This window comes from Pleurotus ostreatus, assembly GCF_014466165.1.
Source record: "Pleurotus ostreatus strain PC9 chromosome Unknown scaffold_7, whole genome shotgun sequence".
Lineage (NCBI taxonomy): Eukaryota > Fungi > Basidiomycota > Agaricomycetes > Agaricales > Pleurotaceae > Pleurotus > Pleurotus ostreatus.
The window spans coordinates 376,842-404,088 of record NW_023503162.1 but is presented as its reverse complement, the minus strand read 5'-3'; the positions used below and the strand labels follow the sequence as shown (position 1 = coordinate 404,088).

The following is a 27,247-nucleotide window of genomic DNA, read 5'->3' as shown; positions in this document are numbered from 1 at the left end:
ACAGTCAACGTACGAACATCACGCGGCCCGGATATGCATCCTGGCATTGTTCATGACCAAATATTTACGTACGTAACTCCAACTGCAAGTCGATATCACTGCTCTTGGCCTTGACCTTTGTTCAAAGAATTCCGTGCTCCCTAAAAAGTATTTCAACGTGCACGACCACGATGTCAGGCAACACTAGACAATTGTTCTGATTGCTGATTGCAATTGAAGGCCCGGGCCTCGGCCTTATATAATTGGCCATATTGGGGCGCATTCGCCTTTAATCTAACCTGTGCCTGCGCCGCTATTCGGTGTCAAAGCGTTTCAGTCCAGAAGCGGACAGTCCAATGTTCCATGTGCCTTGGAACGTGTGGATTGCCTGATCATGTCGATCATGGTGTCTCCACACTCTGCGGGAGGTGCGCAATATTGTGTCCCAATTGGGTTTGGCTCGAGCTCCGCCTAGCTATAGCTATAGCTAGAATACACGGACACGACAATATTAATTACATACTACATCGATATTATCATATACCAAACACGACTAACAATTGTAAGACCTGCGTCGTGGCGATTATTGGCGCTGGCCATAAATCTGAAGTAAATTAGCAAAACCCTTAAGTGCCAACTCAACAACTTGTACCAGTACTAGTACTGAAGGAGCAAAAGGTCTGGAAACCCAATCAAATTATATTACTCCCTGTGAAGTTTTGTACGCCAAATATATATATAGCTACACACGATCGTTGCTTGTTGATATCTGGGGCCATTCAGTGATACATACAGGTATGAAGGAGCGGGAGGACCCACCTTTTCGAGAGACAAGATATGAAAAACATCGCCTTCATCGCCGCATCCCATCTTCGTGACCGCACAGTGAGAAACAAGCTCGGACACGGCAACAATATGAAGCCCTCGAGATGAACTGCAGAGATAACCTGCCGCGGGTCCATAACGCCTATAGGGATCTGAGGCAGCCTCGACGGGAGTGAAAGAGCGTATGGCTAAGAAAACGCCAGGCTCGCAGTAGAACTGCATAATATGATCGATCTGACCTGCTTGGGGTTCGGCTGAGGGTGTGGGATGAAACATGATGGCGCTATTTCTCCATTTACTCGATCCCGTCCGACCGTAGGGGATCCCCCCGACGCAGATATCATCATAGAAGATGGCATGCCTGAAGTCCACCGCGCCAGAGAGCAACTCGTTAAGAGGTGCTTCATAATCCTCGTCGACAGATACATCGGCTGCAAGCAACGAGCCTAAAGTATATTCTGACCTGCCCATTGCCACCCCCCACCCATCAGTAATGTCGAAATCGTCGACGCGATGAAATCCTCTGGCTGGCTCCCTGGCGAGCGTCGTGAGCCTGTGCATCATTTCGCGGGTATGCTCATTCTGTTCGTCGGCAAGGAGGGCACGCATGTTGGCGCTGCGGGAAGAAGCTAACATAAATGAGACTTCCATATCACCTATCAAGGACTTGTTAGTTTACATACGCATATATAGCCTATATATATATTGGGGCTTGAAGGTGTCTCACCAGGTTTCCGATTTATCTGGGCGCGGTGCATAAAGTTGATATAACGCTCATAGTAGGGAGCGCTATGCGCGTGGACAGGCCCAAACCATTCGAGCATTGTGCCAATATGCAACGCTGCGTGCTGATGTGGCTTTACCGCTTCGTCTTGATAAAGTTCCAGGGCTTTGACCATGTATCGATGCATGTATGTGTTGTATGTTTCGACATCTCCGGGAGACGTAGTTCGCATGTTGGCAACGCGAACGGCGTTCACGAGATCCATGAAATTTGCCAGAATGCTCTGCCTCCTGTCGTCGGCGCTATGCCATAGTCGTATGAGGGTGATCGGCAAATGGATGGTGCATAAAACGCGTGTCTGGTCGGCGGATAATTCGGAGGTAGTTGACCATTCTCGAGAACCACCAGAGACCCAGCTCGGGAGTTGGGTATGGCCCATATCGGTCCAGATTTCTTGCATTATGTCCCTTCCTAGCACTACACGACGGAGAAGAGGCTGATCACGCTGACTTGCGGTCTGCACACGCATTTTTATCGCAGCAAATGCTGTGTCATCTTCCACGATCTGTATTGAAGTGTAAACATATCTGACAAGTGATTATTTGGTTACTCGGAACAAACCTTGTCCGCCACAGCCTCTGCCAGCATCGACTTTCTCGTTCGTGGAACAAGTCCAGATATATCAATACTTAACATTCGGCAACACGCTTCTAGTCCAGATTGTGTTACCCCGCGAGCTCGAGGGAGATCCATCCATTTGTCGTTTTCAGCCCCGCAGGCTAAAATGGCCTTTACCGTGTTACGGATTGCTTTGGCATTAGAAGGTTCCTCCTCACGATCGGCAACCGACGGTTCTCTCGATCCCTCTCGAAGAGTTTTTGATAGTGCATCCTCATCTAGACCCTCACACTTGGTACGTGAGTCAGTCGTAATGATTCAATGAGAAAAAAGTGCCACACCTCGTCACGTAGTTTTCTTGCAAGCAACGCCTTCTTGCTCATGTCTGTAATGCTGGTGTGATCTACACCAACGAGTTGACATATGGTCTCCAATATATGCAGAGTAATTCCCGCTCTATCAGAGATTTGGCCAACCTTATCCTCCTCAATGGAGGATATGATGATCCTGAGAGCTGTGACAAGTTTGGCTTCCTTAGCCGCAGCTGCAGCATCGATATCATTGTCGCCGCCATCAGCATGATCAACATCCGCATCAGCATGCTCAATCGATTCCGCATCGTCGTCAACGTCAACATCAACTCCGGCATCATTGCCGGTGGCGTTTGTCTCTGCACAAAAAGCAATAACAGCTGGATCCTGCTCGTTCTGCCGCTAAATCATAATCTAGGTTGGCTGGGGCATTATTCTGAATCGAAGAGATCAAACATACCCAGCGAGCTATATTCTTCGCTAGAATCCATTTCGTCCCAAGAACCACGGCTTCACCCATAATCTTGAGATCACTGGATATGACATATAGAACCGACCGATGATAGCTAAGAAGTTCGTATAGTAGGCCACGGCTGTTTTCTACAACCAGACGTTTGCATTGATTGAGATCCGTGGGTTTAACGTTGTAGCGCTTGAAAACTGAAGGGACTGACAACCCATCCCCTCCCATTTTAACCTTCAGGCTCAAGCGAAATAGATTCCGGAGATGGTGCTTCAATAAGTTGATGTCCAGAGCATGCATCGTGTCAATTACAATGAACCTGACTGGATCCCAATATTGGAGCTCAAGTAGGGGTGTCCAGCGCAGACCGAAGGCGTCGAAGATAGCGACCCTGTCGTTGATCGACCTTGCAGATTTCCACAGGGCGGCGATTCGGCGCACATGTTCTGCGTCGCGCATTATCCAATCCTTTATATCAACATTATCGATGTCGTCAATGTCAAGGTCGCACGTTGTGCAGAAATAATGAGCGTTGATAGCGGCGAGACCTGCTACCTGTCGAGCACCCAGCATATCACAGATGAGGGGGACAAGTAGCCCCTTCATGGTCCTCCCAGCGTCACATCTGCGCGTGCGTGTGAAGAAGACACCTGGCGACCAGAACGGCTTGAATTCATTGACAAGTAGCTGTATATATGGGTTGATGTGATGAGTGTCTGGTTTGTGCGGCCCGGCGATGACGCCCACGAGATATATATTCTCAGGGAGGTAGCGTAGATGGGGCGGGAAGTTGTAACAAATGACCCATATTCCGGTAGAAGAGTAGCTTTTTTTGCCTGGTTTCATTCCAATGGGTTCAAATGAGTCGACTGAGAACCCGAACACAAGGCGGCCCTCTCCCCGTTTGCCTTCTAGGAAAGGATTTCCATCGCAATCTTTTAGCTCCTTGAACACGGCCGCCAGCCAGATGTCGGAGACGGGATGCGTTGGGTCGCTGCCTAAGCTAGCTGGATAAGTGTCGAGAATATCTTCTACACCTTTTCTTGACAGCAAACGCCCCAGCCAATGCTTGAAGTCCTGATGCCAATATTTTACTCGCGGCACGAAGATGGATCGTGGACCAACACTGATTTCTTTGTATAATTGTGCGCCACATATTGAGCTCGTTTCGGTCTCACGATGAGTGCAAGATTGAGCTTCATCATTGCTCCGATCGTATGGATAGAGTGCGTAACAGGTGGGGCAGCTTACATACTCATGGACCACAGGATCCAAGTGTAAAGCAGAAATGATAGTTCCGGGATATTGAGGGAGGCTGTAAGTTGCTGGCGACGCTGGAGTACTAGCGGATTCGACGATATCCTTCAGGCCTGCTAGGTGGACCTGTAGTGCTCGTCGTGGTCCAAAATACAATGTTTGTAGAGTAGCGGATAAAAGATATGCCGCCCTACTTGTAGGTTCCTGAGGACCCACTGGTTGAAAGTAGATATCTGCGCACACACTGTTAATTTGAGCCAGTAAAATCGCAAACTGATGCTTGCCTGTGTGTACGGTATTCTCCGATATCGATATCGCCCCGCGCTGGATGTGTTGCATCATCCAATGAAGTGCTTTTTCGTTATTGAGTTGGTAGAACGCGGTTTCCAGAACGGCGACAACAGACGTCCGTTCCTTCGAAGGGATCATTTTCATGGCAGTAGACATCAGATGGGACAGCCGATACTCCAAGTGCAAGAAGGGCGCGTTGTAATGTGACTTCTCTTTCAAAGCGCGGTTGCCTTGGTTGGGTGCCCGCCAATCCATATCAGAGTTCTCAAGGTCATCCTTTGGATCCTTGCAAAAGACGAGAGGGCGGGTAAGGGGGGCGATCGGATCCCGATAAAGTACAGCCAGCTCTGTCTCAACCGATTTTACCCAACGTCGACGTCTTTCTTCCAGAAGCTTAAGCCTTGTCAGAGGCTTCGGCGATGTGGATAGGTGATTGATCTTTAAATTTATTGCAACGGGAATCTTTGATGCCCTGTAAATTCGTAGTGCTGCCATTCGACGATCGTCTCGGGTGTGGTTATGCTTGGTTCCTCTTGTAACATGCTTCCCCTTCCCGATTCGAGTTTGAGTATTCGAATCCCATGTTGTGCAGTGGCTACGACACTTGCAGACGACGACTCGCTGTGAGCGACCCATATTGGTCGTGTGAGATTGGCGGGCGAGGAGACTTTGACTTCTAATTGTGATTTACATGCATATAGATTCAAATCGACTTTGATCGTCGTGTAGTAACTTGGCATGAACACGTGTACATACTACGCCCATAGGTACGCACAACGGGCGTCTTTCCCTACTCATGCCTGCAAATTTCGTTTCTCCTGGGCTATATCTTTGGCCTGTTGTTGCAAATGAGCCTTCCGGGTGGACTTGCCAGCTAGGGGCTTTGCTCCCATGGCAGTTATAGCCGCCTTCAACATATCCACAGTGAACACATTATCAATGTCGTGGTCAGACGGCAGTTCCGACGCCGGTACCATTAGTTCTAACGGTAATATTGTGGCTGGTGCGACTGCCGGTGCGGCCAGCTGAGGCGAGCGGGAAGGAGTTGCAATTGGTAGAGATGATCTAGTAGTCATCCCTGCCCGAGGTCGTTTCAACCTCGAACTTCCCTCAGACAATCTACAGACATCGACAAGTTATAGCTTTGCAAAGTGACCACAACAGCGTACCTTCCATCTCCTTCGCCAGACGCATGATCCTCGAAGACGTCGGGGTCCACCTGTGCGTGTGAGGTGATTGCCTCAGACGAGTCTATAGTTTCCCAGGGTAATTCCTTCGCCTAGTCTAGTTAGACGGGATATGAAGTAGCAAGCTTAAGTTTGATCTTACAGCTTGCCCGACGTTCACAGCATCATCCTCCACGCGTTCCGAGTGAAGTTCGGCATCAAGGCGGCGGTCATCGTCCCTATGTTGAGCAGCAAGAAGTGATTGTTGTTTACGAATCTGGGGATCATGAATGGCCAATCGAGATCGTGTGCGGGAAACGGGACGAAGAACCAACCTTGCTTTTCGATTCCTCCAAAGCATCTTCCAACAATTTTACCTGCCACTGTGTTGTCAACAAAGGGCCAATGATCGTAGTCAATTGTCGACAAACTTGGCTTTGCGCGAGTTCGACTTCGTTTTCCGCTCTCGACAATTTTATGTTCAAGTTTGTCAGCTAGGGAAATGCTAAGTGGCAGGTCGAAATTTCACTTGAAGATACGAACCTCCTTCTTCGCCTCGTCTCGTGCATCCCGCACTTTTTGGATCTAAGATAAGTGGTTGCTTCAATTATGAGAGTCTCTGGTAGCATAATAAGGAATCACACCTCCTCGTCGTATCCCTTAAGTTCTTTCTCTTGGGAATGCACGACATCATTTAGATCGGCAATCTCCTTAGCGTTGTCCTTGCACTTCTCATGATTAGGCATTATAATAACCATCGCTCTGCTGTGCCGTGTGGAGACGTACCTTCTTCTCCAAATCCGCAACGGTGCCCTGCAGCGTTATCAACTGCGGAGTATGCGTAGTAGGCAAGGCCCACGTGCGAAGTTCATTCAAACCTACCTCCGCGCTCCACTCTTCTTCCCTCTCCATTTGTCTCGCGGCAGCCTCCCTCAGAACGTTCTCTATCTGGCACTTGAGTGAGTAATCGACCACCCAAGTCAACTAAACTGAATGCTAACTTCGGCAGAAACTACTCGCTGAGCGGTAGTCAAGTCTTGAATAGTAGCTTCCTTGTCGAGGTTATTGCGCCGTAGAATGACGTTCTGGTCCCTTCGATCTGTAAGACAATCGAAAGACAATGTCCTTGCTCACCTCTTCCTCTGATTCAATCAAGGCACGGCGCACTCCATCTAGTTGTGCCTGCGTACGGTTTATCTATTCGACATCGTTCAAACCTACGCGGTTTCAGCGGTATATATGAATATGTCATCACCTCCTCTTCCTTGTCCGCCAAGTGACTATGCAGTTTATCCATCTAGATGGATATTTGAGGGTTGTGCACGATATCAAATAGGCATTGGCCAGACACTGCAATCACCTTGTTGACGTCGGATACTCGAATTGCGAGCGTCGAAGCGCTTAGGACGGCTGCAGCAACGTCTGCGATCAGAGGGGGCATTGTTTAAGGGATACCTTTATGATGACCGCGAGGTAAAGCTATATAGTAAATTGGCAGGATCACATGACTACGTAATACAAAGTAGTAGTTGTTGTCACATATAAACACAATCTGAATGGTTTAAATCTCTAATCACCCGTCTCACTCCTTCGAAGTATTTCTGCGAATCTTAGCCCTCTGCGATGCTGACTGAATCCATGACGGTTTACCGGCATTCTTAGTAAGGAAATAATCGCACATCCCGACTTGATCTGGGTGGGCGATATGGGCTTCGTCCAGACCTTCATTCCACGCTTTGGTTATGTTCTTCCAGCCATCCTCGAAGTACCAGACTCTGTGGGGATCGGCGCCCTTGATGGCTTGTGCTGACCGCACATTGTAGAGGATGAGTATGTCGCCGTTCATTGATGTCCACACCGCAGGCACCAAGACACCCGGGTTGGGTAGAGTCTTAACTTTGTGAAGTTCGTGGCAGTAAACTGTGACGAAGCGGATTCTATGCTTTCTGATGGGCGTCGTGTGGTCAGATGTTACCGCTTTCCAGTCAACACCCCGATGTCTGCTTCGAACCTCAGCATTGACGGTCGAGAGTGGTGAAGTCGAGAGAGGCTCAGGCGACGAGCGGCCAGGTTTCCTTTATATACACAGTGAGTACAAGATTAATCACGGAATGACGGATAATATACTCTAATGGTTTGTTCGCGAGCGGTGCAGACAGTCCCTCTATCTTCATGTGGACGGAGACCGGTGGGCGGGCCCCCAAGCCATGACGACCAGAGGGCGGTTTGAGTGGACTTGGAGCCATGAGGTTAGTTAACGATGAATATAGCGCATAGGGGAAAGGATTACCTTTGAGTCGACGTCTCGTTCTTAGCAGAGGAGTCACCTTCGTCCTCTTCCTCTTCCTCTTCCTCTTCCTCTTCCTCGTCTACTTCCTCAACGGTCACCTTCCTTCCCCCTGACGATTTCTGGGAGATCGACGAAGGCACGAACACGGATGGCGCTACAGGGCTAATCGGAGGTCAACGCAAGGCAAAAGAAATGAGAAAGCGGGTGCATTCTCACTCGGTGCCGTCCTTCAATTCGGCGAGCATGATAGCCACAAGATGAAGGGGCTTTGTCTTTTTGCGTTCGGCCTTCGACATCTTGTTCTCGAGAGTGCTGGTGGCGAAGACCGTGAAGTCTTTTTCATGCATGAGCTCATACATCTGGGCCAAGATATCCGCGATAGCCTCCAGCCCATCCTCCCCCGGGCAATAGGTAAGGAGAACCTGGTGAATGGTGTCGCGAGTCGCCTGACAGACCAAGCTGCCGTCTTTGTCCTTGTCCCTGTCCTTTTCCCTGCCCTTGCCCTTGTCCTTTGACGTGTTCGAACCAGAGGGGGCCGAATCTTTCGGCTGCGATTTGCGAAAGCTGGTAGACAATATCTAAGAGAAGAATGTTAACGTTAGACCCGATTATATCGATTGAAATGGCCGGTAGACTGACATTTGGTCTTACAGGAGTTGGACTTTGGAGTCGAAATTTGAAGCGGCTCGTGTTGACGTTGTCGGATGTCGACATCGTATTGCACGCAGCAGAATTGGGTGGGGGGGTGGGGGGGAGAGGATGTGAAATTCCAGCTCTGAACCGGATACCACTATGCCACTATGTGTATGTTGTCATCTATTGAATACGCTTCGACGTTATCGATAATCATGTACATGCACACGTCCCTGTCTCAACGTGCACGTCGACTGCATCTCGATGGAATCTTGCAATCTCACTCCTCATCGCTAGATCTTCAACGTGTACACACGAGGTTCTCCCAGATGTTTCTCACTGATCACCGCTGTAAATTTACCTGCAACAGGACTAGCGATGGTCCGGTGGCGTACCGGTACGCCATCGACTAGTATATTGTTTTCTGAATTATTATGCGCATGTGTATATATTAAGTATTACATATTGATTGCGTCGGTAAGTAGTAATCTAATCTGATCATATTGTTGTAGCCCCGTAACTCACGTGAACTCAGGCCAAAGTCATGTGCGAATACGGATCCCTGTCCCCCTCCGCGTATTTTTAATTGCCCCGACGAGTTGTATAACCCGTACTCCGTAGACTGACGATGATGCTGAGTGCGTGGTCATCATTCAGCACGACTGAAGAGTTTGTGCGGGTCATGAGCCCCTTTACAATCACGCTCGCAATCAATACCAACATATATCATTCCCATTTACTCAGTAAATTCAATAGGAGAGAAGTCCCCATGCTCTTGGGAAGCACAAACGTCGGACTGTCTAACCATCCATACCTGGTCGTAGGCATTGAGCGGCAAACCCGCCACAAAATCTTTCGAGGTGCTTGGCTCGGTGTTGTCCCGAACGCGTACACGTGGGTAGCAGCCTCGTTTGTCCTGTGACGCTTGTCGTTGCCTCAGGTAGAAAGAATCGAAGGCTTGAAGCCAACGTCCGACAACCTGAGCCCTCCAAACAGGCCTTCGCACCCGAAATCTCGGCGCAGCTGTATGCACTTCTGAGCCCATGCACTCCTCTCCGTCGGATTCATCGCTGGACATCCCATCAACGCCTAGACGGTCTAGTAAGGATATGTGCTTGTGGAGGCGATGATCATGCAGCACAGTGTCGTGACGCTGGATGAAGAGCTGGAAAAAATGAGAAAAATGTCAACGAAAGCAACGTCAATTAAGTATTACCGTCCTCTTTCTCATTTTCCTGCGCTTTTGAATAATACTGTTCTGTTGTTCCCTCTTTGATTTCTTGGAAAGTTTGTACTCCTGTTTGAGGGTTTTCAACCGCGTGAAGAATGCAGTCCGCACCATCTGCCGGTCCAGTTCCACGCCGGTGAACGCCTCGAATGCGTGGACGAATACATTGGCCGCAGATGTGTTCCACAGGCTCCTTGGCGGGCCAATCAAGTCGATCCTGAAATCCTCCACGGTGCAGCAATCACCGCCATCGACGTCATTGCCGCCGCATAATTCGGCGAATCTCTGGATGTCGTCGGAGCCGACGGTCGTCAGAGCCTCCGACCTGCCTTCCTCTCCCATCCGAAGGAGAATAGCTAAATAACCTCGAACACTCTTCTAATGAATAACGTCAAATTTCTTGATTCGTTCTGATGAACTGACATGGCGTACCGCGAGAACAAGGGTTTCCACCGCTCTACGCTTTGTCATACCAGGCTTCTTCATATCTGGGGAAGCGAGCTTAGACGCCGTAGTGCTCTGTCCGGCGTTGGATATCATGGTCGAGATGGTTTCACGTAAAGATTGCACTTCTTCCAATACCTCTTGGTTCCCTTCCACGACTATGTCTACTTTTTCAGATAAGGCATCGTACTTATTTGACAATTCTTCGATTTCTTCATTAAGTTTGGTGGTACCCCGTTCGGATGGGTCCTTCTATGTAATCAACGTCAGCGTTTGAAACTCATGTGATCGTTTCTTTACTTCGCTTAGAAATGAACTAATGGAAGCACCCCATCCTGAAGGTGTACCCAAAGAGGGTCCTTGGGGGCTTCTGTCACTCGATAAATGCCCTGGTAAGGGCTCCGGGTTCAATAAAGCCTCAGAGGCTGCATATTCGACGCCGGGCAATGCTTCTAGACGCTATCTCCATTTTTTGTAACTCAGGATAACAGAGCGATTCTAAGGCTTACCTCAGGTGTCTGACGTACTTGGCTTGTCCCATCTTCGAGGACCCGCTCCAATAGTGCCGTTCCCATTCCATACCCTTCGGATATGAGGGGGTTGGCCCAAAAACCTTGCGCTTGTTCGCTTTGCACATGGGTGTCCTCATCGGCTCGATTGAGTTGAGGCCTAAAGACGGTCTGGTCGGATGTCTCGCCCCTACGCAATGGGAGAGTCTTGAGGTTGCGGTACCCTGACACACTCGCTAATTCTAGGTATCAATATCGTAGGATATGAGCATGGAAGGAGGATACACACTTGGAGGCCATCGCTCAGCGTTGTCCCCCCGTCTTAGTGGTTCCATCGATGCCGTTCCGATGCCGCGACCTTCGGATAGGGGAGAGTCGGCCAAGACACCTCGCGTTTGGTCGGTGTCCTCGTCAGTTCCTCGGTTGACTTGAACCCTAAATACAGCCTGGACAGATGTTCCGCCCCTGTGCGATGGGGGTGTCTTCAGCTTGCTGTATACAGAAGTACTGTCTGATTCTAAACATCAATATGGCAGGATGGAAGAAAAACATTGAGGGAGGAAATACCCACTTCGAGGCCGTTGTGAAGGCTGGCGGAGTGACCGTTCGCTACTACTCCGGCGACTGCTAGCATGCGACGTTGGTGGTGGTTCAACCTCGGGCGAAGTTTGGGGCGAAGCGACCGTTGTTTCTTGACTTTGAAGACCAGGAACGCGGTTACTGCTGGTGAAGCGTGCGCCTTTGGAATATGAGAGTACCGATCACCGGAATTGAAACCAAGTAACTGACTTTGACTAAATAGCGGTCCCCCAGGCCTTGCAAGCGCGAAAAGACGTGGATCGAGCTGTGTTGGGGCTATAATGGACATCAATACAGATTGTGTTCGTCGTATAGGCAAGGAGCTGAGGTAGTGAACTTACTTCGTCTCTTCTGCTGCCCCCTTGGGGATCCAATCATTGCTTGACGGCACAAATATCGATGATGCTATGAACGACTTGCGATATATTTTAACCCTTATTTCACGCTTGCCTCACGAGGTTCCTGGGTAGCATACAGCGCACTCTATATTTATTTATAATTAATCAGGAATGTTGTCTCCTCGTTCCCTCTACAGAGTTAACGCGGCCGCGCAGGGATGTCTGCTCGTGTATGTATACACATGTTGATGGCCATGCATATGCCCGATCAGGGGATCCAATATCTGACATCGTATTTACGTCTTCGAATGACCCTACGGGCTCATGTGTTCGACACATTGTTCGACACAATCATTGTGGCCGTCATACACGTGGGTCATGCACCAAGATCTATAGCTATCTAAATTCAGTATACGTATACCGTACATCTATGGCAATGCGGCCGTACAAATCTTGTGTGAAATCGTAGCCCTTTGAATATATTATCGACAATTACGCATCAGAGCAGCCCCACCTTTCGTGTTGGAGTATGACAGTCCCTTCGTATGACCATGATCTCGACACCGATTTCCACCTGTTTCTGTCCACAGACAATGGATCCAAGCCAGTGACATCTATGCAGATATCCCCCGAGCCTCATGCGTTCGTTGCGGTTGGCGAAGTGGGAGGATGCACCAAGGTGATTGTAACTTCTTTGATTGAGTGGGTCATGTTCTCATCTCGTGTTTTCGACAGGTCTACAAATGCGAAAGCCCATTCAATGTGATCGCGAGTTTAAGCCCAGCGCCTTCCTCAGATCTGCCATGCGAGCCCAAATCTCTCGCCTGGAATCCGAGCGACCCAACCGAGCTACATGTTGGGTTTTCAAACGGAGACATAAGCACGCATCGATTTTACAGAACTAAGGATCATGATGAAGTAAGTAAATCTCTTTGTTTTTCTCGAGATTTAGGCTAATTGACCACAGTTTCAATGTACCAGTACAGTAATCCAGAGAGATACGACCGACGAAAAGCAAGAAGGACCCGTGAATCATCTTGCATTATCTCGGGATGGGACCATCATGGGCGCCATTATCCACCAACGTCCGATCGTGTTTCATAGAGATTCAAATGGTAAAGGGGGTTCAGCTCTTTGCGAAAGCGAACTGAAGGAACAATCACAGGCGCTGTGGTGAAGACAACATCTATAGACTGCGGCTCCTGCACACCCTGGCGTCTGGCGTTCTATCAACGCAGGAATTTCGACCGCATGATAATTGCGATGCACAATTCAAGTGACTATAAGACTGGAGTGATGTAAGTTTTTACGCCATGCCATCTCCGATCCCATGATGATCTCTCATCAAGAGCGATACGCGTGCCCGCTCCGGAAGATGGCAGCAACGATAAGTATAATATGCTATGGAAAATAGAGACGCGGCAAGACTTTATGTAAGCTGTCCTTCGAAAACTCGTCATTATCATTTACAACTCTTGCTTCATACAGTCTGAGTTTTGCCATTTCTCCTGATCAATCTCGCTTCGCCATCATTTACGCACACGGAGGCCTTGAAGTTTATTCCATCTCGTCGGCCTTCATCGCCGCCTGTATAGCATGGGATCCTCCGTCTGATGACGACAACTTCCCCGTGGATGTCTGCTTCATCCAAAACAACTCACTGGTCATTGGTCATTCTAGGCGCCGAAGGCTTGTCCTCGCCAACATCGACGGCATGGACATAATGACTACAGTGGTTGATCTTCGACGGGCAGGACGCCAACGAGGTAGGATTGTTTTCGCGTCAATATGCCACATTGTAACTTACAGTTGTTCGACTCGAGCATTATCTCGTTTAGTAAGTCAATTAGTTGAGTATGAAATCAATTACGAGGAGTCTCTAATCTGATGGTGTAGGATGCGGCAACCTCCTCTCAGGGCGAGATTCTAGTCATTATGGGTGACGGACACCCTCGTGCCTCTAAGGGAGACATAATCTTCCTCACTACAAAGAAGATGCCGCCCCAAGGTATGCCTGACACCTGCTATCATCTCGATAATCACGAAGGATAACTGGAAAGTAGAAGCCGCCCCAGCCCCCGCCGTGGCTTCTGCGCCGGCTCCAGGCCCTCTAATTACCCCCACAACACCCGGGCACACTAGTACTTCTGCACCAACACCCGTTCCTGACCCCGCCCCCGCTGCTCCCACCCCTGCACTAGCACCCGTTCCTGACCCCGCCCCAGTGCCCATTCCTGACCCCGCTCGCGCTTCTGGTCCGTACCCTGCCCCCGCCTCTGGCCCTGCTGCCGGACACACCCAAGTATCAACACTAACTCCCGACCCTTCTCCTGCTCCCGCATCCCCTCTGCCGCCGGCCGCGGCTCCATCAGTTGTTGGCCCGAAAGGTGCTTTCAGCAGCGTCGGCGAGGGCTCACTTGTGGCACCAAACACACCAACTGCGAGGTCCCTTACATATGCGCCGCCTTTGGTACCTCCGATGAATCTGGATCTCAACAGTGTTCCCATCGATATCGATAGTGTTCACGGCGAGGGTGCGGCAGCATCAGAAGCAGACACCTTTGACTCTTCTTCGTCATCTCCGACGGACGTGCCAAGAGCGGCACCAATTGTGTCGCTGAAGACGACCATTATATTGGGAGTTTTGCTTGCTGTATACTCAGCCATCCAATTCACTCAAGAGACAACAGAGACAGCCACAGTGCATGTTTATTCAGTGGAAGCTCCCCCTAAGCCTGCCGCATATCCCACCATAACTACAACAGTGACGGAGACAGCCACAATCGTATCACTCCCCGCCGCCTCTACATCCTTTGTAACCAAGACGGCAACTGTCACCTCAACAGTCATGGGCGCAGACACATCAACCCTTACTACGACCGTATTCACAACCGAGACGGCGACACTGACAGTGCGGGCAAAGACCCATGATACGACGACCTTATATTCTGCGGCATCCCGCATTGGCGCCATTCTGTACACGATCATATTCGTGTTAATATGCATAGTCCTACCTTTGGGAGGACTGGCACTAGATCACCCGGATGCTAAGGAAGCGATTTATGGATGTGCCAGGCAAGTCTGGGGGTCTTTAGGCGAAACTCATCCAAATATCCAGAATTTCCTTGTAGTTTTGAGTGTTTTTTTGCGGCGTCACTGGAACAAGTTCATTGGACCAGGCGATAACGATGACAATGGTGATGGCGACAGAGACCTTGGCAAAGCCGTGGGGCCAATTTTCATGCCAGGGAATGCGCAACTCGATTGACGAAGTGCATATTTATGTCTGCTTTTCACTATCGCGGGGGTGGATATATATATATGTGGCGTATTACGCAATGACTTTTTCGGGGCGCAATGTATCTATCTAATGAACCACCTACGTATACAAGGACAGATATACGAGTAACGACTACATGTACACATGTACACTTAATCGCGACCACATAGCTATAGTGTTACATTGCGGCAAACACTTGTGCATGAACATTCAAATATATATTGATGCCCACGATAATGGGAGGGTGTACACATGTACATGTAAACGTGTACATATACGAGGAGCATTAATTGCCGAGGAATGCGAGCTCAATAACCACGGACTATTCATATATAGAGTCCGACAAAATTATGAACCGGATACTTACAATTATGCCCGTAGTTGTTTATAGTCGTGTTTAGGCCATGGTCATGTCCCAGCTTGCAAACAACTCAACTGGCCTTTCCGGAACTTAGTTTGTTTTTGGCATGAGAAGAAGCGTAGATATTGATATTCGAATGAAGAGGTAAATTTGTGCGCGCGGCAGAATCCTGTGGGTCCATCGTGGCCACATGGCGCTAATAGTTGTGGGTCCAAGATTTGATCAGATACACAATATATATTCGAGGAAGCTATCTAGATCCAACATCTGCAGAACGATCGAAATACAAAGTTTATATATAGCCACGTCTCCGATCTAATATGCAAGCAAAGTTAGTGTTCCCATGTCGGAAACAGAAGATAGTGCGCGCACATTATAACATGGGGATTGAAGCCATGAGCTCATAGGCGAGCAACATCTCGGAGAAACAGAAGTACACACGTATGAATTGGTACACAATGAGTACATATGTAGGTGCTATATATAATCCTTCTAGATACGTATACGTATATGATGGATCCAGACTGGCGTTGAGTGGGCCAAACATGAAACGAGGTTAAGGGGGAAACTCCTGAATGCAAGCAAGGAGACAGGGGGATATATAGGGACTATAATACATCAATGGACTTCGAACTTGTAATATATATACCACCGAAAAGCTTTGGCAGGATCCACATGTTCAGCCGGACTAATCATCATAAGACCTAGTCTCAGGACTCGCATCAAAATTCTAAGGAAAGATGGAGATGCCCATGCTCACAACTGAAGCATTATCATTGGCACGCCGAACTTATATCCCAGCGCCCATTCGTTCTTGCGCAGGGGGTCCGTCGTCTTGAACAAGTCCGCGCGCTTCACCGGCAGGTTGACCACCCAACATTTTGAATCGCCCACATGTCTAGCCGTCCATCCTTTGAATGCCTTCCGCCGCAAGGCCTCAGCTTGCGTTGGGATCATCGTCCAACCACGAGCCACATATTTACTCTTTGCGGCTTCGAGGTTCCCAATTGCAAGATCTGAGCGTGCGCTGTCAACGGGGAGAGATATCTTCCTCTCCAGTGTCTCCTCGCCGTACAGACTGTAAGCATGAGACGCTGTGATCAGGTTCATGACGACCGCTATCCGGGAGAGTTAGATAAAGAAGAGGGACGGTGTGAGGGGCATACTTGAGTGGAACCCGAGGATCACTTCCATGACATTGCGCCGACAGATTATGAGTTGGATCTTCCTTGAGTGAACGGGAGACAGGAAACTGACGACGGCACGGATGCCCTTGAAACTGTAATTGCCTTGCGTACTATGCGCCAAGTCACCAGGGACTGCATTTCCCCTGCTTCCTGGCAGCGCTGTGTAACAAGGCCTCTGGCAAGGAATGCGACGATGTTGGGCATCTGAAGCGATCCAGTGGATACGGTAGTCCAGTAATTCCACTTCTACACGCGGCGCCACGATGTGTAACGTGTAGTGACGTCCATTCTATGCCATCATAGAGTGTAAATCGTAGGACTTTAGAAATTCGGATGCTAGGTGATCCCATGTCCTTCGTACGCGCCCGCCATCCTTTTTGGTCTCTTCTGCGTTCCATCTTCCAAATAACGTCCTGTTATAGAATCTGGAGTGCCCGCCCGGGACTCTTGATCCTAAGCGGTTAAGCACAGTATGCAATGAGTTCGGGGTGGAGGCCCTATAGCTACATGTATTCCCCGTGGATGGTCTCTACCGCGTAGTGAGTCCGGTGGCCCCTCATCAAGTTTATAAGACTAACCTTGGATCACAATTCTACCTTCCCCAATTGTAGGACGCTCCATCGACTTCTCGTCTAGTGCAAAAATCAGGCGTAGCACGCCGTTCTTCATGCCGCAGAAGGTTAGCCGCTAATTGCAAGTGTCAATGATTTACCCCCATGAGACACTCTAGTGCGTACCGTCCCTTGCCTCACGCGGTAGTAGCCTGAGCGTCGCCGATCTGGTCCACCATCCGTTGCCTGCCTCGCCGCGACGAGAGCCAGGCATCTATCCTCAAACGTCAACTCCACGTCCTCCACTGAGAAGCCGGCAAGGTCTGTGTCTAGAATTATGTCCTCCATGGGCCTACACTCGTACGAACGCGCACACTGCGCTCCGCAACCCACATGATGATCTGTTTGCATTCGTAAGATGGTTTTTAGACAACTCTCGAGCAATCCCGGATTTTCTGAGTTCAATACTTTCACACGAAAGAAGGTGAACATATGTTGGAGGTATTATAGGTATAATACCCTGTAGATACATCGTGTAGCGAGTATGTAAAGCAGGGCAATAGAATCCGGAAACGACAAAATGCGAATGAAAGTATTATACCGCGCAAAAAGATGCGTCGTTGCAAAAAATACGATGATGATCAAAATATATAGACTGTGCCGACACAGAGGAAGACAATTCAGCAATAAACAGGTGAGCCGTGCGTCATGAGATAGTTTTTTAGGATGGGGAAGTCAGCTATGGACGCATTGGTCATTGAAGAAAAGGGCTCGTCGCGGTATTTAGCAATGATGATGTTGCCTCGCCAGGCCACTTCCTCTCGGAAGAGAGGCCCTTGAATCTCGCGAAGGAGGTTGTTGATGGGGAAAGGTAGGCCATCCTGGGAGACGGTTGGGTAGAATATAATGTAGGGGTGGGTAAACTTGCGATGCATGCCATCTAACGCTTCTACCAACTGAAAGGTTTTACATTGTCAATTGCATGATAATAGATAGCGGTACAAACAAACCTGGTATCTCCATGCGCGTGAACCCAAGCCCTTGGCAATATAGTCCATGAACTCCTCCGGGTGAGGCATGCGTAGAGGACTGAGAGTGAAAGATGAATGGTGAGCCGACATCGTGGTTGGGCTAACAAAGAGGAAGCAATGAATTCAAAAGCAATTAGCGATAATCGTGCTTATTACCTCGTCGTGAGCGATACCTGTGAACGTGTGGTAATTGTCAGAGGGGTTCCTATATCAACGACGACTGTACGTACCATATGTGGCAGCCGTCCGTCCGAAGGGAACAAAATGGCTTCGAAGCTGGACATTTGTTCCATCACAAAAATCTCCTGTGGTCGTGCGTTAGACCGAGATATTATCTTACGGCTAGTGACTGACTGGAAAAATAAAGATAGGGCTGGGTAGATGAAAATATGTCTTTTCGTATCCTTTCGTATTCGTTTTACCTGCGCATGCGGGAATCTCGAGTGTCTCTCGATAAAGTTTAAATACATCAACGTTACTGATGGTTGAAAGCGTTGGACGACCTCATGACTTTCACTCCGTTGTTGTTCAGGGATTGTGGATTGATTATTTAGTACTAAACTACAATATATATCCATGTATAATGAGCAACCTCGACATATTCTATGGACAAATGTGTATGTACTCCTGGAGTGGTGATGGTTGAAAAGCAAAAGGGAAAACTTTCGGGCTCCGTCGCGTCGCGTCACTTCAGGAAAGAAAGGGTGCGGGGGATGCCGACGTGATTCAAGTCACATGAGCTACGATAAGATAAGAATAGTATACCTACAGTACAGTAGGTGAATACACCACGAACTGGACTACCCGCCGACTCATTAATTCACAACTACAATACTGGATACATGCGCAGGGATCATCACCCCGGCCATGCTAGGGGTGTAATGTAAACTGCCACGGCGCGACTACTTCTCATGGGCATGACGTGGAGTAGACATAAGCGGTAGATATAGCACGGTACATGCCCTCCCACATAGGGCAATGTCACTACGGAGGGTAATTGGATTCAAAGAGCAAATACTATGTAAGTCATTGATCCAGAAACTCCTCTCGCGAACTGGCACTCATTTACATTCGCGGATAGCCGTATCGAATGAATTGAACTTAGATTAGAAGGCGCGTACACACCAAATAACAGGCCGACCGGTTTATCCATCAACACAAGCCTATGATAGGTATACGTACATGCCGCAAACTAGACAAACCAACGAGACGAGGCGCTCGCTATCTACTGACTAGGCCGCATTCCCTATTCGCTAGCTGCTCGTGCCCGCGCGACTCTAGATCTGTGGGTCGTTGGCGCCGAAGCCATGAGCTCATGTGAGCCTTCGAGTACGCGTGGGAGGACGAGCGCGTGAGATCCAAACGACGCTCCGCCGCCGTACTTGTCTCGTAGACCGTGCGTGAGTGTCGTGAGGGCCGATCTTGATTTGTCAACCCAGAACCCTGGGCCGTGAGTTGTAACGGCCACATATGAGGCCGTACTCGTCGGTTGCAAATCACATACGCTACCGCAGTTGGCTACTCGCTTGAGAGGTTCCGAAGCCAATTTGCAACGGACGAGCGATGCGACTCGTCGACCTCTTGAAACAGAGCATAAGCGGTAACATCCTTCTTACCACCCTTAGGCCCCGAACCCAACTTTTCCCAGAATGCGATGGCCGTGGGCTGGATGTGAACAAGAGTATCCCCTTTGGCTAGAGTAATCATTGGCGACTCCGTAAGTTGTAAGACACGCTCAGGCGAGGTGGATGAGGTAGCTGGAGACATGTCAGAATCGCGCTGCATAGATTCAGAAAGGGAACAACACACCCAGTGAGAAGAGGTCTCGCAGTTCCATCGGCCCTTGAACGTTGGGTAATCGTGACAAAAGGTGAGCGATAAAATGGATGTCGGCGTGCCAAGCCTCCGCCTGCGGCAGGTGAGCGGTTGCTTGTACATTGGCAAACCAGCATAGAGCCCACTCACCGTTGTCCACCACCTCCTTGGCAATCATCAACGCGGCGGCTTCCAGCGATTTAGACATTTCGTTAGCAGCGCCAAGGCCAGCACCAGGAGAAACAGGCGTTGGAACGAAGGTCGCACCAGGTCCAGCAGAGATGTTGGCAGGCGCGACAACGGAACTTTGAGGTCGAAGTGGAGCTCAAAGGAAGGAGTTGTGAATGATGGAATTGAGAATGAAGGAGTGAGTGTCCCAATGGAAGGTACGCTGGAGGAGGCGTGGATGCTCTTGTCGTTACTGAACTTGTTTGTTTTCGACACTGACCCAAGCAATTATGTTGCCTTGCGAATGTGGGAGTGGAAACCCATAAGAGTGGTGTGCGTTACTCCTTGTCTTCTTGTGAACACTCGTGCTCATTGGGAGTCCCACCTAGCCTTCGGTTCCCGACGTTGGTTGTATCGGTGCGTCGTTGCGCCTGCTCATTGCGCGCCCATTCTTGCTCGCACGCCGTTAACGTTCGCTTTCTTGTTCATGTTTCTTTCTTTCTCTCTTTCCCTGCTTTCACCGTCGTTTCGCCTTTCTTCGTCTGCCTGCGCGTTCTCGCCATTCGCATCTGCCCGTTCGATCGCGAACGACTGGTCTAGGAACTGTGGGCGGCATTGATCGTGAGTGAGTGAGTTGAAGAACTGACGTCCTATATTTCGTGCGCAGCTGTGAGTGCTCTCCGATCGTGAACGAAAACGAACGTGAGTCCGTCTGTCGTTGTCACCAACGCGTGAAGGTGCGATATTTACGCAGACTCGCCAACAAACCAACACTACCAACACTACCATTTGAACACCAGCATGACACGTCTTTCTATGGTCAAATCGCTGCTTTCGAATCAACGAGACGTCCAGCGACAAACGATCAAAGTGACATTGAACTTTCTAACTCGCGATCAAACAAAGCAAGAGATGAGCGAGCGTCTGGGGTATAATGTTGAGCAATTGAGCACATGGGTGATAATGTACGTAGCTTACCTGATGAGAATATTAACTGATTTGAGCATTTGCAGCAATGGACGCCATCAAAGCACGGACGGCGCACACATCACAATCCGGGGATTTCAGGGGAAATGGGCGGCCATCACGGTCCACATCTACGTGGATGAGTGGTACCGTTACGAAGATTACACTGCCTGGTTGAACGGAAAAAAGTTACGGCAAAAGACAACACAACTTCGAAAGTAAGTACAGAAACACGTACGGTATGAATTCGACGCTCATTTTCGCATTTACACGCTAGCCAAATCTATTGATATTCTTTTGATAGAAAGGGACAACATGGTCTTGATTCACGGCTGTAATGTAGTAGTAGTACTTGTGTAAATCAGCAGCAAAAGTATGGGTAGATCTTGGGTAAAGCTACATAGCAATAATAAGTAGATAGATGAACTTGTAGTAATGACTTAGAGAATAACAATGATAATGATTGTCTTTCTTAATATACAACGATGTGCATACTGGTCGTGAGCTCAGGCATGTGGAGTGTCAATTTAATCGTCATTCTCTGATGTCTATTATTTTGGACAGTATGTATTGTTTGCTACATGTGCGTTATGTATATATTCATTATATTCATAGTATCTACAGGAAAGGTGTATGTGGTGGTAAGAAGGAAAGAAGGAAAAAACGGATCACGGAGTCCGCGACGTGACTTGGGGGGCGATCGGGTGCGGAAGATGCCGATGATTCAAGTCACATGAGGTACAGATAAAAAATTGCCTGATATAGATACCTCGGATATTCTAAATACCATCGCCGAGGGTAGCCCGAAGATAAGATAAAAGAAAATTAGAATTCCATCAGGATACCCTCGCCGAGGATGGTAAGATGGCAATTTGATTATCTTCTGCCAATCATCTTGCGTGGTAATCAGAAGATATCCTGATTTCCCTCGACGAGGGAATTCAGAACATAGCCGGATGATATTTAGATTATCTTTCTCGATAACTTCCGGTTGCTATCTCAGGAGGTTTTCTGATTATCTTCCCCGATGGAAGTGTGAATTTATTTTACATGTTAATTACATTTACTTCTCATTTCCGCCGCAGATGTAAATGGGAATTTATTTAATGTAATCACTAAGCTAACATCTCAATTCCCTCTGTGAGGTTATCGGCTTATCCCCGCAGTGTTGGACGAGGAACGTGATGTCCACGAGATCAGATGCCGCTTTCTTGCGTGACTTGGGGCGGCTCGATGCGAAGATATTCGTCCACCGTTTGAGCTTGGTCAGGATCAAGACGGAGGGGTGAAGCACGGGCAGTTCGATGGGGAGATCTGACTCGGGGTCGTTAGTGGCTGCAGGCTAAAGCTTAAAGCTACGGACCTTGTGTCGAGAATTGCAGCGTGGGTTCAGGAGCCGTTGGGAGACCAAGGTTCCCGGTGGCCAGTGTTTCTATAAGGACATGGGCTCGAGCCTCAGATTGGGGTGCGGGCGCGTCGGGGCTGTCACAGTGGCGGTATCTTAGTACATATGTGGTGGAAGTGTTAAACACCTACTCGAGTATCTGGCAGTAAAGCTTGAACACGCCTATGTTTGCGAAGTGGGGGTCAACTTCAATTAGTTTCTGCCGAATATGCTTCATTTCTTCCTTTCCTGGTTTTATGAGGACGTCGATATCGTGTCCAACTGCTCTTTCAGCCTCCAAGGAGTAAGTTAGGTTCGCAAATACTTATCTCTGTGAACCGAGTGCTGCCTAAGAGTCGCATAGCGTATCCTATGGGATATCAGAATAAATTAGAATTAGGAGAAAGTACACTCACCGCCGATGTAAGCATGGGGATAACCGAGATCGCGAAGAGCATCTGACAGGATACATGCTGCTTCTCTCTGGCGATTTGGGTCAAAAGTAAAGATACGAGCACTCATACTGAGCTACAGTGGGGCGAGGGGTGGGAACGAGGAGGAGAGACCCTAATAAGCCCCTAGGAAAAGTCACGAGTAAATCACGCGGCAAAGCCCCTATTTTGCTTTTTCCAGCGTTTGCCGCCCAGGGAATTTTCCAAGCTCCTCCTACGAACTTGCATGGTCTACGAATGCTCAAAGGAGGCCAGACGATTGGGAAACGATGTCCTAGTTTGCTTAGGAGGCTTTGTACTTCTTCCCCCAACTCCTTCCAAGCCCTCAAGCCCAAGCCCTTGCGACCGGTATCGACGAAGCGACACGAAATTAGGGAGGAGAATGTCACGCAGCGGGAGGGTCAAGCGAGGGCGACAGCGGTGCAGCGAGGTGAGTATCATGGTCTCTTTGTATTTGCCTGTAAAAAGTGACATGGAACCAGTCAAGCGAAACGAGCTGGGAGTGCAGTTACTCTCGCGAAAGCTGCACGAGCAGGTTTTCAAGAACGTCTCGTTCCCCTCTCCACCAGAGTCCTTCGTCAATATCGCAAGAGAGCATATCAAGTCCCATGGCCTCGACCCGACCCAAGGGTCTGTTCTGCCCGACGTCGGATTCGATTTACCCGCATTACAGGGCCCCTCGCTCCTCCACCATTTCCACAACATTGGCTCCGACATGGCGCAGCCGTGGTTGTCACTTGCCCAGGATTTTGCCGACGCGACTCTGCCGCCCTTGCCAGAGCAGTGGGATATCCAGGCAGGCTGGACGAAGTACCACTATCTCGAAGACGGATCGAGCTACAGCGAACACGTCGAATACCCAGCTCACGAGACGATGCTCGCGTTCGATGTCGAGACGCTGCCGAACGAGCACTCGTACGCTATCATGGCCTGCGCGGCTTCACCCAATGCCTGGTACGCGTGGATATCCCCATGGCTACTCGGCCAGACGGACGATCCTCGACAGCTGGTGTCCATGGGGGACAGAGACATCGCACGTGTGGTCGTCGGACACAACGTCTCATATGACCGCGCGCGGATCCTTGAGGAGTACGACTTGGCGCCGACGAAGACGCGGTTCCTTGACACGATGGCCCTGCATGTCGCTGTCAAAGGGATCTCGTCGAACCAGCGCCCCGCCTGGGTGAGGCACAAGAAGTCAAAGGAGACGGAGCAGACGCAGAAAGAGGAGGCGCAGGAGACGCTGCTGGAGATGCTAGCGAAGTGCGACGATGAATTGCAGTCGCCTCAGGATACCCAGCGCGAATCAGAGCTGCAGCAACTACGTGTGGAGCTCTCTGAGAGCTTATGGACTTCAGTTGAGACGGACGGTGAGACGGACTCCAAACGATGGGAAGACATTACATCCGCTAATTCACTTGCGGATGTCGCAAAACTCCACTGCGGCATTCAAATGGACAAGGAAATCCGAAACGACTTCATGAAGCTCGATCGTGCGGCAATTCTCGCCGGTCTTACGGACTATCTAACGTATTGCGCCACCGACGTCCATGTCACCCATTCGGTGTTCGAGCGTGTTTTGCCTGCGTTCCTTCACTCATGTCCTCATCCAGTGTCATTTGCGGGCATCCTCACCATGGGTAGCAGCTTCCTCTGTGTTAATGAAGAATGGGAGAAATACATCGAACGCGCCGAATCGGTGTATCAAGGTATGGCGGAAAGCGTGAAGGCGAAACTTAAGCTTCTAGCGGAAGAAGCCAGAAGGCTGATGCGACCTGAAGGAGGGGGCGAATGGGAGTCCGATCCTTGGTTGAGTCAGCTAGATTGGACACCTAAAGTACCCAAGAAGTCGCGAGGCATAATACCTGCTGCAGTCGCAGATGTTGAGGTCAAGGTAAATATTTTTATCCAGCTCGTTTTGTAGACCGTTGACTGACGCGCTAAATCTATGCCAGCCGGTTCCCAAAGCCCCTAGTACCAAAGCACACACATCAGAAGAACCACGTTTCATCACTGTCCCTACTTGGTATGCAAAGCTACGCAAAAGCCCTCTACTATCCGGCCCAATCAAGACGAGAATGCTTCCCCTACTATTGAAACTCGAATACGATGGACATCCCTTAGTTTCCTCTAAAACCGAGTCGTGGCATTATATTGAAAACGACGAGGTGAAACGGCTCCCCACTGCTGTTAACACTAAGATTCATACCATCATGTCGCCGAAACATCTCATTCCTGCGCTAGAGAGCGGGCGGTTGACGTCAAAAGACCCGGAGCTTGCCACCGCCCTTTCGCTCGACAAGGACCCGGATCTGGAAGCCCGAGTCTTGGAGTACGCGCAACGTATCTTAGACGAATACAGCACGACCGGAAAGGATGACCCATCCCTTTCGCTCCTCGATTGGAAGCTCGTTGAGATACCGGATGACCTTGCTTATACTCCCCCGAAGAAACACGGAAGGGCGGCCAGCACGAAGGTCAAAGCGCCGAAGTATGTCGAAGTGTGGCCGAAGTGGTACTGGGACGCTACGGCCCCGCAGAAAGGCTTACCTCCAGGGACCCTTGATATCACTACTCGCTCCCACCTTGCGCCAATACTCTTACGACTTTCCTGGTTGGGTCATCCCCTCTTTAAATCTCGAGAGCACGGCTGGACATTCCGCGTCCCGTCGAACGGCAAATTCACTACTCGATCTTCACCGTTGACATTCTACGACCCCGCGGACGATACCCTCGCGGAAATGGCACTGAGGGGCGGATATGTTTTCTACAAACTGCCTCATAAGGACGGAGATAAAGCTAACGTTGGTAATCCTCTGTCCAAGCCCTTTATGAAGTTCGCGCAGGACGGAACATTGAAGAGTCCCGATAAGACCGCGACGGAAGCCTTGGATATGAACGCGCAATGTAGTTATTGGATCAGTGCTCGAGATCGCGTTCTGGGCCAGATGGTTGTTTGGCAAGACGACAAACGAACGCTGGGAGTTGCAGACAAGCCGAGTGAGGATAAGAAGTGGGGAATCATCCTACCTCAGATGATCACGATGGGCACCGTTACTCGGAGGGCAATCGAGAAGACGTGGCTCACTGCCAGTAATGCTAAGAAGAATCGCGTTGGATCAGAGCTCAAGGCTATGGTCCGTGCTCCCCCAGGCTATGCTATCGTTGGCGCGGACGTCGATTCGGAGGAACTGTGGATATCTAGCTGCATGGGCGACGCTCAATTCGGGTTGCACGGAGCGACAGCTCTGGGCTGGATGACGCTTGAAGGCACGAAGGCCTCCGGAACAGATCTTCATAGCAAGACAGCCAATATCCTCGGTATCTCTCGCGATGACGCCAAAGTCTTCAACTACTCGCGCATTTATGGTGCCGGTATGCGACACGCTATCCTCCTTCTCCTGCAATCAAACGCCGGTATGCTACCTGAACAAGCACAGAAGCTCGCTGAGAATCTATACGCATCGACGAAAGGCAAGAATACTCATCGTAACGATATCTTCGGACGCAAATTCTGGTTTGGAGGGACGGAAAGCTTTGTGTTCAACAAGCTCGAAGAAATTGCGCTATCAGACTCGCCTGAGACCCCTGCCCTTGGATGCGGCGTTACCCATGCGCTGTCTAAGAAATACCTTCCCCCCGACTTTGGCTCCGATTATATGCCTTCACGAATCAACTGGGTAGTTCAATCGTCTGGCGTGGATTACCTTCATCTCCTCATCGTTTCAATGGACCATCTCATCCGCCGTTACAACCTTCAAGCCCGTTTCCTCATATCCGTGCATGACGAGCTGCGATACTTGGTGAAGGAAGAGGACAAATACCGAGTCGCTTTGGCCCTTCAGGTGGCGAACCTGTGGACAAGAAGTATGTTCGCCGTGAAGCTAGGCATGGACGATCTTCCCCAGAGTGTGGCTTTCTTCTCCGCCGTTGACATCGATCATGTTTTACGCAAAGAAGTCGACTTGCCCTGCGTAACGCCGTCGCAACCCACCCCCATCTCACCTGGAGAAAGCCTAGATATATTGAAAGTGCTGGAAAAAACTGATGGGGGGTCGTTCTTGCGAGAAGAAAAATCATCATCTATGCAAGGAGGCAACATGCCATCAACACCTGCAGCTTTCGTTCAGCCCGATTGTCTCGTACACCGCGCCCCTTCCGCTGCGTTCTTGCAAGCCCAGTCTACAAATGATTTCGAGGAGATCAAATACCTTTCCGGACAGTCCTCCGGAAAGATAGTCACTGGTGGCATAGGAGGCGGCAGCCGTCCGGAAAGGCAGCGACGCCGTCGCGCACCCATCGGTGCAGGTGGGAGCATAGACGCTGACCAGGAAATCGTTCGTTGCCAAGATTTGGAGCATTCGTCTTAGACTTATTTTATGTTATGTTGGTGTATC

General features: G+C 49.6%; 10 protein-coding genes across 10 annotated transcripts; 3 read left to right on the top strand and 7 right to left on the bottom strand.

Annotated features, from left to right (window-relative positions):
- Positions 1-5,262: 5,262 nt before the first annotated feature.
- PC9H_009310 (uncharacterized protein) lies at positions 5,263-7,075 on the bottom strand (the record flags this gene model as incomplete). The annotated part of the gene is made up of 13 exons (XM_036778815.1): positions 5,263-5,587; positions 5,638-5,747; positions 5,798-5,911; positions 5,970-6,011; positions 6,066-6,128; positions 6,178-6,219; positions 6,279-6,362; positions 6,421-6,462; positions 6,517-6,582; positions 6,636-6,719; positions 6,769-6,831; positions 6,890-6,931; positions 6,995-7,075. 13 exons carry the CDS (start codon positions 7,073-7,075, stop codon positions 5,263-5,265), a joined length of 1,158 nt encoding a protein of 385 aa, XP_036628204.1.
- A 141-nt stretch (positions 7,076-7,216) lies between these two features.
- On the bottom strand, positions 7,217-8,638 carry PC9H_009309 (uncharacterized protein; the record flags this gene model as incomplete). The annotated part of the gene is made up of 5 exons (XM_036778814.1): positions 7,217-7,709; positions 7,762-7,869; positions 7,925-8,086; positions 8,141-8,502; positions 8,576-8,638. 5 exons carry the CDS (start codon positions 8,636-8,638, stop codon positions 7,217-7,219), a joined length of 1,188 nt encoding a protein of 395 aa, XP_036628203.1.
- Positions 8,639-9,293: 655 nt separating this feature from the next.
- On the bottom strand, positions 9,294-11,695 carry PC9H_009308 (uncharacterized protein; the record flags this gene model as incomplete). Its single annotated transcript, XM_036778813.1, has 8 exons — positions 9,294-9,722; positions 9,774-10,163; positions 10,218-10,481; positions 10,530-10,688; positions 10,739-10,974; positions 11,028-11,249; positions 11,306-11,593; positions 11,659-11,695. The coding sequence occupies 8 exons, from the start codon at positions 11,693-11,695 to the stop codon at positions 9,294-9,296; spliced, it is 2,025 nt and encodes a 674-aa protein (XP_036628202.1).
- A 489-nt stretch (positions 11,696-12,184) lies between these two features.
- PC9H_009307 (uncharacterized protein) lies at positions 12,185-14,923 on the top strand (the record flags this gene model as incomplete). The annotated part of the gene is made up of 8 exons (XM_036778812.1): positions 12,185-12,334; positions 12,391-12,573; positions 12,623-12,770; positions 12,821-12,953; positions 13,005-13,088; positions 13,144-13,492; positions 13,552-13,663; positions 13,719-14,923. 8 exons carry the CDS (start codon positions 12,185-12,187, stop codon positions 14,921-14,923), a joined length of 2,364 nt encoding a protein of 787 aa, XP_036628201.1.
- A 1,129-nt stretch (positions 14,924-16,052) lies between these two features.
- PC9H_009306 (uncharacterized protein) lies at positions 16,053-17,382 on the bottom strand (the record flags this gene model as incomplete). The annotated part of the gene is made up of 6 exons (XM_036778811.1): positions 16,053-16,414; positions 16,463-16,772; positions 16,845-16,929; positions 16,991-17,012; positions 17,062-17,170; positions 17,221-17,382. The coding sequence occupies 6 exons, from the start codon at positions 17,380-17,382 to the stop codon at positions 16,053-16,055; spliced, it is 1,050 nt and encodes a 349-aa protein (XP_036628200.1).
- Positions 17,383-17,714: 332 nt separating this feature from the next.
- On the bottom strand, positions 17,715-18,298 carry PC9H_009305 (uncharacterized protein; the record flags this gene model as incomplete). The annotated part of the gene is made up of 4 exons (XM_036778810.1): positions 17,715-17,990; positions 18,045-18,123; positions 18,222-18,238; positions 18,296-18,298. 4 exons carry the CDS (start codon positions 18,296-18,298, stop codon positions 17,715-17,717), a joined length of 375 nt encoding a protein of 124 aa, XP_036628199.1.
- Positions 18,299-19,583: 1,285 nt separating this feature from the next.
- On the bottom strand, positions 19,584-20,088 carry PC9H_009304 (uncharacterized protein; the record flags this gene model as incomplete). The annotated part of the gene is made up of 2 exons (XM_036778809.1): positions 19,584-19,822; positions 19,875-20,088. 2 exons carry the CDS (start codon positions 20,086-20,088, stop codon positions 19,584-19,586), a joined length of 453 nt encoding a protein of 150 aa, XP_036628198.1.
- Positions 20,089-20,849: 761 nt separating this feature from the next.
- PC9H_009303 (uncharacterized protein) lies at positions 20,850-21,352 on the top strand (the record flags this gene model as incomplete). The annotated part of the gene is made up of 3 exons (XM_036778808.1): positions 20,850-21,013; positions 21,062-21,232; positions 21,319-21,352. 3 exons carry the CDS (start codon positions 20,850-20,852, stop codon positions 21,350-21,352), a joined length of 369 nt encoding a protein of 122 aa, XP_036628197.1.
- A 782-nt stretch (positions 21,353-22,134) lies between these two features.
- Positions 22,135-22,920, bottom strand: PC9H_009302 (uncharacterized protein; the record flags this gene model as incomplete). Its single annotated transcript, XM_036778807.1, has 5 exons — positions 22,135-22,328; positions 22,378-22,496; positions 22,551-22,680; positions 22,724-22,768; positions 22,815-22,920. 5 exons carry the CDS (start codon positions 22,918-22,920, stop codon positions 22,135-22,137), a joined length of 594 nt encoding a protein of 197 aa, XP_036628196.1.
- Positions 22,921-23,087: 167 nt separating this feature from the next.
- MIP1 (DNA-directed DNA polymerase gamma mip1) lies at positions 23,088-27,220 on the top strand (the record flags this gene model as incomplete). Its single annotated transcript, XM_036778806.1, has 3 exons — positions 23,088-23,280; positions 23,333-24,744; positions 24,806-27,220. The coding sequence occupies 3 exons, from the start codon at positions 23,088-23,090 to the stop codon at positions 27,218-27,220; spliced, it is 4,020 nt and encodes a 1,339-aa protein (XP_036628195.1).
- Positions 27,221-27,247: the final 27 nt, after the last annotated feature.